This window comes from Salvelinus namaycush, chromosome 19 (genome assembly GCF_016432855.1).
Source record: "Salvelinus namaycush isolate Seneca chromosome 19, SaNama_1.0, whole genome shotgun sequence".
NCBI lineage: Eukaryota > Metazoa > Chordata > Actinopteri > Salmoniformes > Salmonidae > Salvelinus > Salvelinus namaycush.
Window position 1 is genome coordinate 31,152,225 of NC_052325.1, and position 12,347 is coordinate 31,164,571.

The following is a 12,347-nucleotide window of genomic DNA, read 5'->3' on the forward strand; positions in this document are numbered from 1 at the left end:
GAAATAAGATTTGTGTGAATGGAAAATTTATGGGATTTTTTATTTCAGCTCATGAAACATGGGACCAACACTTTACATGTTGCGTTTTATATTTTTGTTCAGTATACATATATGAAATGGTGTGTATAGACAGTAGGTGTAGTTAGCAGTAGGTAGGATGAGCCTTGACTAGAATATAGTATGTAAACATAATTAAAGTGACCAGTGTTCAATGACTATATATATATAGGGCAGCAGTCTCTAAGTTGCAGCGTATATATATATATAGGGCAGCAGTCTCTAAGTTGCAGCGTAGAGTACCGGGTGGGAGCCGGGTAGTAACAGTGACTAAGTTCAGAGCAGGGTAATGGGCGGAGGCTGGAGACAGAAGCTGTTTTTCAGTCTTTCGGTCACAGCTTTGATGTACCTGTACTGTCTCTTCCTACAGTGAGCTCCAAAAGTATTGGGACAGTGACACATTTTTTGTTGTTTTGGCTCTGTACTCAAGCACTTTGGATTTGAAAATTATACATAAATATCATACCTCCCAAAAGTGCTGACCTCCCCTGTTATGCTGACCTCCCCTGTAATAGTGAGAAGTTAGCATGTCTTGGGGGTATGATATTTGTGCATCTGTAACTTTCTCACTCATAATTAGTCAGGATTAATTTAGGATTATCCATAATCATGGTAGCATCCACATTAATGTAGAAGTGTTTTAGAAACATATTCTATTCTTATTTACAATGAAAGTGACTCCAAAATGACACAATACATTATTTACAATTAATTTCTATTGGCCACAAAATAATCTGAAACACAACTAAAACAAACAGCAAATGCATCCAACAAGTTTGTAGAGTAACAAGCTTGATGTAATCATGTCATGTTAGGAATATGGAACTAAACTTTTGACTACTTTAATATACATAAGTGAATTTGTCCCAATACTTTTGGTCCCATAAAATGGGGGGATTATGAACAAAAAAATACTGTAATTCCTAAATGGTTTACCTGATATGGATAAAAACACCCTCAAATTAAAGCTGACAGTCTACACTTACCTCATAGTCATTGTATAATTTCAAACCCAAAGTGCTGGAGTACAGAGCCAAAACAACAAAAATGTGTCACTGTTCCAATACTTTTGGAGCTCCCTGTAGATGGTGGCAGGGTGAACAGGCGGCTATCGGGTGCTGTAGATGTCCTAGAGGGCAGGCAGAGTGCCCCCGACATGATGCTCTCAATGGTGCATCTGTAGAAGTTTGTGAGGGCCAAGACGAATTTCTTCAGCCTCCTGAGGTTGAAGAGGCACTGTTGCGCCTTCACCACACTGTGCTGTGTATGGAAGGACAATTTCAGGTTGTCAATGATGTGTGCGCACCAAGGAACTTGACGCGTTTCATCTGAATGCTACAAAACTTTGCGTCCTGCTGAACGGTCCCCAGAGTCTACCATTTGTTAATCTACCTTCACACCCAGTATTAATATGATAACACTTTACTACATAATCGTGCAATTATAACTATATTATATATAATGGCCTCAGCTGGGTTTTCAACTAATATTGTTAGAGACTAGCGTCTTCTCCTTGAGTGCTTCGTCATACGGCTGCAATGTTGACGGTCTCGATTAATAGTCTCGAACATAGAAATACAACGCATAGAACGGTTCACATACCACTGAGAACCTGCTTTATTGCGTTGTTTCAACCAGGGAGTTCATTGGTTGCATAGGAAGGGTTTGACACAACAAGACAGAGAAGTAGAGAGCCATCCAAATAACAAGCATCAGAAGAATATAGCGACCGAAGAGAAGCTGCAAAGTGAAGAGGGGCGATAAAGATAAAAGCTTGATATAGCTAGAGTTAGCTTAGCGCCCATGCTGACGTTACTAGCTAGCTACTGTACGTCGCAACGGCCCCAACGACCCCACAGAGAACAAGCAAAACAACATCCAAAGGCGATAGTCAGAAGGCAGGGTTTACAACTGTATTTCAATGCTATTTTTAAGTAAAAGGAGGTTCGAGCATGATGTCCTGCTCTGGTAACCTGGTTTGGGATGTTAACAAGCGCTCTATTGGATATAATGAACCGAATGCTGTCAGGATCAACTACTTAGGTAAGAGCTCCTGACTGGGTCCAAAATAATTTGCTACAGCTAGTGAACGTCGATCAGTTAACTAGCTAGCTAACTATATTTTCGATTAGATTGCTGACACGTGAAATACAAACTTGCAACAACATTGTCGCTAATTTGTTTCCCAGTTTAGACAACATTAGCGTTGATACTTTGTTTCATTGCAACGATTGCTTGCCTTTCCGCTTGGGCAGCTGGCTATTTGTAACAATACCCCTTCGCTTGCCACATCTAGCTATGCCTTTTTTTAGGTAGCGACACCTAAGATACACCATTACTTATAGTTCTGTCAATTCCTGTGTTGATATTGATGTTTGATTAACCAATTATTTCCTCACAGAGGTTACACTAGTTGTAGGTGGTGCCCAGGGGTACATTTCTATATCCATCTGCAGTCTACCTTTTGTCCTTACAAAATAAATAATAATAATAATGCTGGTCATTTGAAGATTGTATTTCGACAGAATAGATTATTGGGCTTACTCATTGGGAATATTGATTATTGCAATTTGCCCAGTTGCTAATCAAATGAGTAACTATCATTATATTATACAGTACCAGTCAGAAGTTTGCACACAACTACGCATTCAAGGGGTTTTCTTATTTTTTTAAACTATTTTCTACATTTTAGAATAATGGTGAAGAAATCGAAACTATGAAATAACACATGGAATCATGTAGTAACCAGAAAAGTGTTAAACAAATCAAAATATAATTTATATTTGAGATTCTTCAAAGTAGCCACCCTTTGCCTTGATGACAGCTTTGCACACTTGGCATTCTCTCAACCAGCTTCACCTGGAATGTTTTTCCAACAGTCTTGAAAGAGTTCCCACATATGCTGAGCACTTGTTGGCTGCTTTTCCTTCACTCTGTGGTCCAACTCATCTCAAACCATCTCAATTGGGTTGAGGTTGGGTGATTGTGGAGGCCATGTCATCTGACGCAGCACTCCCATCACTCTTTGTCAAATAGCCCTTACACAGCCTGGAGATGTGTTGACTCATTCTCCTGTTGAAAAACAAATGATAGTCCCACTAAGCACAAACCAGATGGGATGGCGTATCGCTGCAGAATGCTGTGTTAGCCATCCTGGTTAAGTGTGCCTTTTTAATTCTAAATAAATCACTGACAGTGTCACCAGCAAAGCACCCGCACACCATCACACCTCCTCCTCCATGCTTCACGGTGGGAACTACACATACAGAGATCATCCGTTTACCTACTCTGCGTCTCACAAAGACACGGCAGTTGGAACCAAATATCTCACATTTGGACTCATCAGACCAAAGGACAGATTTCTGCCGGTCTAATGTCCATTGCTCATGTTTCCTGGCCCAGGCAAGTCTCTTCTTCTCATTGGTGTCTTTTAGTAGTTGTTTCTTTGCAGCAATTTGACCATGAAGTCCTGATTCACGCAGTCTCCTCTGAACAGTTGATGTTGAGATGTGTCTGTTACTTGAACTCAGTGAAGCATTTATTTGGGCTGCAATCTGAGGTACAGTTAACTCTAATGAACTTATCCTCTGCAGCAGAGGTAACTCTGGGTCAAGTGCTAACTCTAGCACTTGATGGTTTTTGCAACAGCACTTTAAAGAAACTTTCAAAGTTCTTGACATTTTCCTTATTGACTGACCATGTCCTAAACTAATGATTGACTGTCATTTCTCTTTGCTTATTTGAGTTGTTCTAGCCATAATATGGACTTGGTCTTTTACCAAATAGGGCTATATTCTGTATACCCCCCTACCTTGTCACAACACAACTGATTGGCTCAAACGCATTAAGAAGGAAAGACATTCCAAAAATTAACTTTTAACACAGCACACCTGTTAATTAAGTTGCATTCCAGGTGACTACCCCATGAAGCTGGTTGAGAGAATGCCAAGAGTGTGCAAGGCTGTCATCAAGGCATAGGGTGGCTACTTTTGAAGAATCTCAAAAAGAAAGTTTATTTGGATTTGTTAAACACTTTTTTGGTTATTAAATGATTCCATATGTGTTTTTTCATAGTTTTGATGTCTTCACTATTATTATAATGTAGAAAATAGTAAAAATAAAGAAAACCCCAGGAATAAGTAAGTGTGTCCAAACTTTTGACTGGTACTGTACATTTTGAGACTGGACTATGAATTGAATCCCGATAGCCAGAAGGGGGAGCCATGGGAAGCATTGATCTACAGAAATTCAGCAGTGGCATTATATTCATTTTGACAATAGATATTCTGCTGGTTAAAGCAACTGGGATATTATTCCATCTACCAAGGCCAGATTTAACTGATTTTGAGCATTTTGTTAGTTTGTGGCTATGGTTTTATCTAAGGAAATATATATACTCCCAAATATATTTTTTTTAAAAAGGCAACTATTGGGGTTCCATAAGTAGAGATGGACTCCTCCATCGGGGTCTTGAGAGGCAGTAGGGCTGATTTTGGTTAGGTAAATTCAGCTTAATCTCAAGCAATAAAATGTATCTACGGTCTTCAGTGCGTTTGGGAGCGATTGAGATACATTGTCTAAATATAGTAAAATATTGTCTGTGCATAATGAGATGAAGTGATCAGTAGATTTTAGAGAAGTGTTATTTTCTTCGATTGACGATGGAACCCCCTAGGCCAGGGGTTCCATGGATAATAAGAATAGAAAAGGCGAAGTTGGATCGACTTGTCTACTACTTTTAGTGATTCTGAACAGAGCTGAGCATATATGGCCTGTTATAACTGTGGCTGAGGGATTGGCATATAGTATTTTAATCATATTAATGAAATTGGAGCCAATTCCCATATCTTCCAAGGCAGATTAGAGATTTGACCATTCTAGTCTATCAAAAGCTTTTTCTCCGTCGAGAGAAGATACAGCCCAAGAAGCTTGTTTCTGATGAAGCATTTAAGATATGTTTACCTTGGCAAGTCATTTAAGATATGTTTATCTTGGCAAGTCATCTAAGATATGTTTATCTTGGCAAGTCATCTAAGATATGTTTATCTTGGCAAGTCATCTAAGATATGTTTATCTTGGCAAGTCATCTAAGATATGTTTACCTTGGCAAGTCGTCTAAGATATGTTTACCTTGGCAAGTCGTCTAAGATATGTTTACCTTGGCAAGTCATTTAAGATATGTTTACCTTGGCAAGTCATTTAAGATATGTTTATCTTGGCAAGTCGTCTAAGATATGTTTACCTTGGCAAGTCGTCTAAGATATGTTTACCTTGGCAAGTCATTTAAGATATGTTTATCTTGGCAAGTCATCTAAGATATGTTTATCTTGGCAAGTCATCTAAGATATGTTTATCTTGGCAAGTCATCTAAGATATGTTTACCTTGGCAAGTCATTTAAGATATGTTTATCTTGGCAAGTCGTCGAAGATATGTTTACCTTGGCAAGTCGTCTAAGATATGTTTACCTTGGCAAGTCGTCTAAGATATGTTTACCTTGGCAAGTCATTTAAGATATGTTTATCTTGGCAAGTCATCTAAGATATGTTTATCTTGGCAAGTCATCTAAGATATGTTTACCTTGGCAAGTCATTTAAGATATGTTTATCTTGGCAAGTCGTCGAAGATATGTTTACCTTGGCAAGTCGTCTAAGATATGTTTACCTTGGCAAGTCGTCTAAGATATGTTTACCTTGGCAAGTCGTCTAAGATATGTTTACCATGGCAAGTCGTCTAAGATATGTTTACCTTGGCAAGTCATTTAAGATATGTTTACCTTGGCAAGTCATTTAAGATATGTTTATCTTGGCAAGTCATCTAAGATATGTTTATCTTGGCAAGTCATTTAAGAACAAATTCTTATTTTACAATGACGGCCTACCCCGGCCAAACCTTCCCCTAACCCGGACGATACTAGGCCAATTGTTCGCCACCATATGGGACTCCTAGTCACGGCTGGTTGTGATACAGCCCTGGATCAAATCAGGGTCTGTAGTGACTCCTCTAGCACTGAGATGCAGTGCCTTAGACTGCTGCGCCACTCGGGAGCCCCACACAAAAATAAGCTGAACATGTAATAGTCGACAGAGGTTATCCAAGGAAAACACTTTTTAACAAACCCGCTTTGGTCCGTGTGGACCAATTTGGGTAAATAGGTCTCAATGATAAAAAATTCTGTTAAATATCTACAAAGATGTCTGCAGAAAGAATGGGGTGTCATGATATACAGTGCCTTCAGAAAGTATTCACACCCCTTTACTTTACCAAATTAATGTTTTATTTTTTAACCTTTATTTAACTAGGCAAGTCAGTTAAGAACAAATTCTTATTTACAATGACGGCTTACCAAAAGGCAAAAGGCCTTCTGCGGGGACGGGGGCCTGGAATAAAAAAATAAATACAATATAAATATAGGACAAAACACACATCACAACAAGAAACACAACATTACATAAAGAGAGACATAAGACAACAACATAGCAAGGCAGCAACACATGACAACACAGCATGGTAGCAACACAACATAACAACATGGTAGCAGCACAACATAGTAGCAGCACAAAACATGGTACAAACATTATTGGGCACAGACAACAGCACAAAGGGCAAGAAGGTAGAGACAATAATACATCACACAAAGCAACCACAACTGTCAGTAAGAGTGTCCATGATTGAGTCTTTGAATGAAGAGATTGAGATAAAACTGTTCAGTTTGAGTGTTTGTTGCAGCTCGTTCCAGTCGCTAGCTGCAGCGAACTGAAAAGAGGAGCGACCCAGGGATGTGTGTGCTTTTGGAACCTTTAACAGAATGTGACTGGCAGAATGAGTGTTGTATGTGGAGGATGAGGGCTGCAGTAGATTTCTCAGATGGGGGGAGTGAGGCCTAAGAGGGTTTTATAAATAAGCATCAACCAGTGGATCTTGCGACGGGTATAGAGAGATGACCAGTTTACAGAGGAGTATAGAGCGCAGTGATGTGTCCTATAAGGAGCATTGGTGGCAAATCTGATGGCCGAATGGTAAAGAACATCTAGCAGCTCGAGAGCACCCTTACCTGCCAATCTATAAATTATGTCTCTGTAAGGTAGCATGGGTAGGATGGTCATCTGAATCAGGGTTAGTTTGGCAGCTGGGGTGAAAGAGGAACGATTACGATAGAGGAAACCAAGTCTAGATTTAACTTTAGCCTGCAGCTTTGATATGTGCTGAGAGGACGACAGTGCACCGTCTAGCCATACTTAAAGCCTGAATTTTAAATTGATATTTTGTGCCACTGATCTACACACACTACCCATAATGTCAAAGTGAAATTTGGTTTGAAGACATTTTTCCAAATGTATAAAAAATGAAGAACTGAATTGTCTTGAGTCAAGTATTCAACCCCTTTGTTATGGCAAGCCTGAATAAGTTTAACAAATAAAATCACATAAGTTGCATGGACTCATGCTGTGTTCAATAATAGGGGTTAACATGATTTTTGAATGACTACCCCATCTTTGTACCCCACACATATAATTATCTGTAAGGTCCCTCAATCAAGTAGTGAATTTCAAGCACAGATTAAACCACAAAGTCTCACAAAAAAAGGTCACTGATTGGTAAATGTGTTTAAAAAATATATATATATATATTTCAAAGCATACGCTGAATATCCCTTTGAGTATGGTGGTTATTAATTCGTTTTTACACCCAGTATCAATACAAAGATACAGGCGTCCTTCCTAACTTTGTTGCCATAGAGGAAGGAAACTGCTCAAGAATTTCACCATGAGGCCAATGGTGATTTTAAAACAGTTACCGAGTTTAAGGGTTGTGATATGAGAACTAAGGATGGATCAACAACATTGTAGTTACTTCACAATATTAACCTAAATTACAGAGTGAAAAGAAGGAAGCCTGTACATGCATCCTGTTTGCAACAAGGCACTTAAGTAATACTGTAAAACATGTGACGAAGAAATTACCATTATGTCCTGAATACAAAACGTTATGTTTTGGGCAATTCCAACACATCACTGAGTTCCACTCTTCATATTTTCAAGCATGGTGGTTGCATCATGTTATGAGTATGCTTGTCATTGGCAAGGATTAGGGTGTTTTTTAGGATAAAGAGATACCAAATACAGCTAAGCACAGGCAAAATCCTAGAGGAAAACCTGGTTCAGTATGTTTTCCACCAGACACTGGGGGGAAAATTCACCTTTCAGCAGGACATTAACCTTAATCACAAGGGCAAATCTACACTGGAGTTGCTTACTAAGAAGACAGTGAATGTTCCTGAGTGGTCGAGTTACAGTTTTGACCTAAATCGGCTTGAAAATCTATGGCAAAACTTGAAAATGGCTTTCTAGCAATGATCAACAACCAACTTGACAGAGCTTGAATAATAAAAAAAATAATAATGGGCAAATATTGTACAATCCAGGTGTGCAAAGCTCTTACAGACTTACCTAAAAAGACGCACAGCTGTAATCGCTGCCAAAGGTGTTTCTAACATCAATCAATCAATCAAATGTATTTATAAAGCCCTTTTTACATTAGCCGATGTCACAAAGTGCTTTACAGAAACCCAGCCTAAAACCCCAAACAGCAAGCAATACAGATGTAGAAGCATGGTGGCTAGGAAGAAACCTAGATAGGAACCAGACTATGAGGGGTGGCCAGACCTCTTCTGGCTGTGCCGGGTGGAGATTTTAACAGTACATGGCCAAGATGTTCAAACGTTCATAGATGACCAGCAGGGTCAAATAATAATAATCACCGTGGTTATAGAGTGTGCAACAGATCAGCACCTCAGGAGTAAATGTCAGTTGGCTTTTCATAGCCGATCATTCAGAGTTAGAGAGAGAGAGAGTCGAAAACAGCAGGTCCGGGACAAGGTAGCACGTCCGGTGAACAGGTCAGGGTTCCATAGCCGCAGGCAGAACAGTTGAAACTGGAGCAGCAGCAGGTGGACTGGGGTGGACTGGGGACAGCAAGGAGTCATCAGGCCAGGTAGTCATGAGGCATGGTCCTAGGGCTCAGGTCCTCCGAGAGAAAAGAGAGTTAGAGGGAGCATACTTAAATTCACACAGGACACTGGATAAGACAGGAGAAATACTCCAGATATAACAGACTGATCCTAGCCCCCCAACACAAACTATTGCAGCATAAATACTGGCGGCTGAGACAGGAGGGGTCGGGAGACACTGTGGCCCCGTCCGATGATACCCCCGGACAGGGCCAATCAATCAATCAAATTTATTTATAAAGCCCTTCTTACATCAGCTGATGTCACAAAGTGCTGTACAGAAATACAGCCTAAAACCCCAAACAGCAAGCAATGCAGGTGTAGAAGCACGGCCAACCTGGCAGGATATAACCCCACCCACTTTGCCAAAGCACAGCCCCCACACCATTAGAGGGATATCTTCAAATCACCAACTTACTACCCTGAGACAAGGCAGAGTATAGCCCATGAAGATCTCCCCCACGGCACGAACTCGAGGTGGGCGCCAACCCGGACAGGAAGATCACTTCAGTGACTCAACCCACTCAACTGACACACCCCTCCTAGCGACGGCATGGAAGAGCCCCAGTAAGCCAGTGACTCAGCCCCTGTAATAGGGTTAGAGGCAGAAAATCCCAGTGGAGAGAGGGGAACTGGCCAGGCAAAGACGGCAAGGGCGGTTCGCTGCTCAAGTGCCTTTCCGTTCACCTTCACACCCCTGGGCCAGACTACACTCAATCATAGGACCTACTGAAGAGATGAAGACTTCTTCAATAAAGACTTACAGTGAGGGGGAAAAAGTATTTGATCCCCTGCTGATTTTGTACGTTTGCCCACTGACAAAGAAATTATCAGTCTATAATTTTAATGGTAGGTTTATTTGAACAGTGAGAGAGAATAACAACAAAAAAATCCAGAAAAACGCATGTCAAATATGTTATAAATTGATTTGCATTTTAATGAGGGGAATAAGTATTTGACCCCTCTGCAAAACATGACTTAGTACTTGGTGGCTAAACCCTTGTTGGCAATCACAGAGGTCAGATGTTTCTTGTAGTTGGCCACCAGGTTTGCACACATCTCAGGAGGGATTTTGTCCCACTCCTCTTTGCAGATCTGCTCCAAGTCATTAAGGTTTTGAGGCTGATGTTTGGCAACTCGAACCTTCAGCTCCCTCCACAGATTTTCTATGGGATTAAGGTCTGGAGACTGGCTAGGCCACTCCAGGACCTTAATGTGCTTCTTCTGGACCTTACTGTGCTTCTTCTTGAGCCACTCCTTTGTTGCCTTGGCCGTGTGTTTTGGGTCATTGTCATGCTGGAATACCCATCCACGACCCATTTTCAATGCCCTGGCTGAGGGAAGGAGATTCTCACCCAAGATTTGACGTTACATGGCCCCGTCCATCGTCCCTTTGATGCGGTGAAGTTGTCCTGTCCAGTTAGCAGAAACACCCCCAAAGCATAATGTTTCCACCTCCATGTTTGATGGTAGGGATGGTGTTCTTGGGGTCATAGGCAGCATTCCTCCTCCTCCAAACACAGCGAGTTGAGTTGATGCCAAAGAGCTCCATTTTGGTCTCATCTGACCACAACACTTTCTCCCAGTTGTCCTCTAAATCATTCAGATGTTCATTGGCAAACTTCAGACGGGCATGTATATGTGCTTTCTTGAGCAGGGGGACCTTGCGGGCGCTACAGGATTTCAGTCCTTCACGGCGTAGTGTGTTACCAATTGTTTTCTTGGTGACTATGGTCCCAGCTGCCTTGAGATCATTGACAAGATCCTCCCGTGTAGTTCTGGGCTGATTCCTCACCGTTCTCATGATCATTGCAACTCCACGAGGTGAGATCTTGGATGGAGCCCCAGGCTGAGGGAGATTGACAGTTCTTTTGTGTTTCTTCCATTTGCGAATAATCACACCAACTGTTGTCACCTTCTCACCAAGCTGCTTGGCGATGGTCTTGTAGCCCATTCCAGCCTTGTGTAGGTCTACAATCTTGTCCCTGACATCCTTGGAGAGCTCTTTGGTCTTGGCCATGGTGGAGAGTTTGGCATCTGATTAATTGATTGCTTGCTTCTGTGGACAGGTGTCTTTTATACAGGTAACGAGCTGAGATTAGGAGCACTCCCTTTAAGAGTGTGCTCCTAATCTCAGCTCGTTACCTGTATAAAAGACACCTGGGAGCCAGAAATCTTTCTGATTGAGAGGGGGTCAAATACTTATTTCCCTCATTAAAATGCTAATCAATTTATAACATTTTTGACATGCGTTTTTTCTGGATTTTTTTGTTGTTATTCTGTCTCTCACTGTTCAAATAAACCTGCAATTAAAATGATAGACGGATCATTTCTTTGTCAGTGGGCAAACGTACAAAATCAGCAGGGGATCAAATACTTTTTTCCCTCACTGTATATGTCGAGACCGAGTCTGCGTCTCTCACATGGATAGGCAGACCATTTCATAAAAATGGAGCTCTATAGGAGAAAGCCCTGCCTCCAGCTGTTTGCTTAGAAATTCTAGGGACAATAAGGAGGCCTGCGTCTTGTGACCGTAGCGTATGTGTAGGTATGTACGGCAGGACCAAATTGGAAAGATAGGTAGGAGCAAGCCCATGTAATGCTTTGTAGGTTAGCAGTAAAACCTTGATCAGCCCTTGCCTTAACAGGAAGCTAGTGTAGAGAGGCTAGCACTGGAGTAATATGATCACATTTTTTGATTCTAGTCAAGATTCTAGCAGCCGTGTTTAGCACTAACTGAAGTTTATTTAGTGATTTAACCAGGTAGCCAGAAAGTAGGGCATTGCAGTAGTCTAATCTAGAAGTGACAAAAGCATGGATACATTTTTGGACAGGAGGTTTCTGATTTTTGCAATGTTACGTAGATGGAAAAAAGCTGTCCTTGAAACAGTCTTGATATGTTCGTCAAAAGAGAGATCAGGGTCCATAGTAACGCCGAGGTTCTTCAGTTTTATTTGAGACTGTACAACCATCAAGATTAACGAGATTAATGTACAACCATCAAGATTAATTGTTAGATCCAACAGAAGAGCTCTTTGTTTCTTGGGACCTAAAACTAGCGTCTCTGTTTTGTCCGAGTTTAAAAGTAACACATTTGCCGCCATCCACTTCCTTATGTCTGAAACACAGGCTTCCAGGGAGGGCAATTTTGGGTCTTCACCATGTTTCATCGAAATGTCCAGCTGTGTATCGTCCGCAAAGCAGTGAAAGTTAACATGATGTTTCCGAAATTACATCACCAAGAGGTAAAATATATAGTGAAAACAATAGTGGTCCTAAAAC

At 41.0% G+C, this 12,347-nt stretch overlaps 1 protein-coding gene across 1 annotated transcript in view; it reads left to right on the plus strand.

The window, feature by feature from the left end:
• The first annotated feature begins 1,687 nt into the window (after window positions 1-1,687).
• The window catches only part of LOC120063983 (DDB1- and CUL4-associated factor 6-like), a 78,902-nt gene continuing 68,242 nt past the window's right edge, over window positions 1,688-12,347 (plus strand). Inside the window, exon 1 of the mRNA XM_039014294.1 lies at window positions 1,688-2,100. Coding sequence (XP_038870222.1) covers window positions 2,010-2,100 — 91 coding nt within the window. The 5' untranslated portion in view covers window positions 1,688-2,009. The remainder of the gene's footprint in view (window positions 2,101-12,347) is intronic.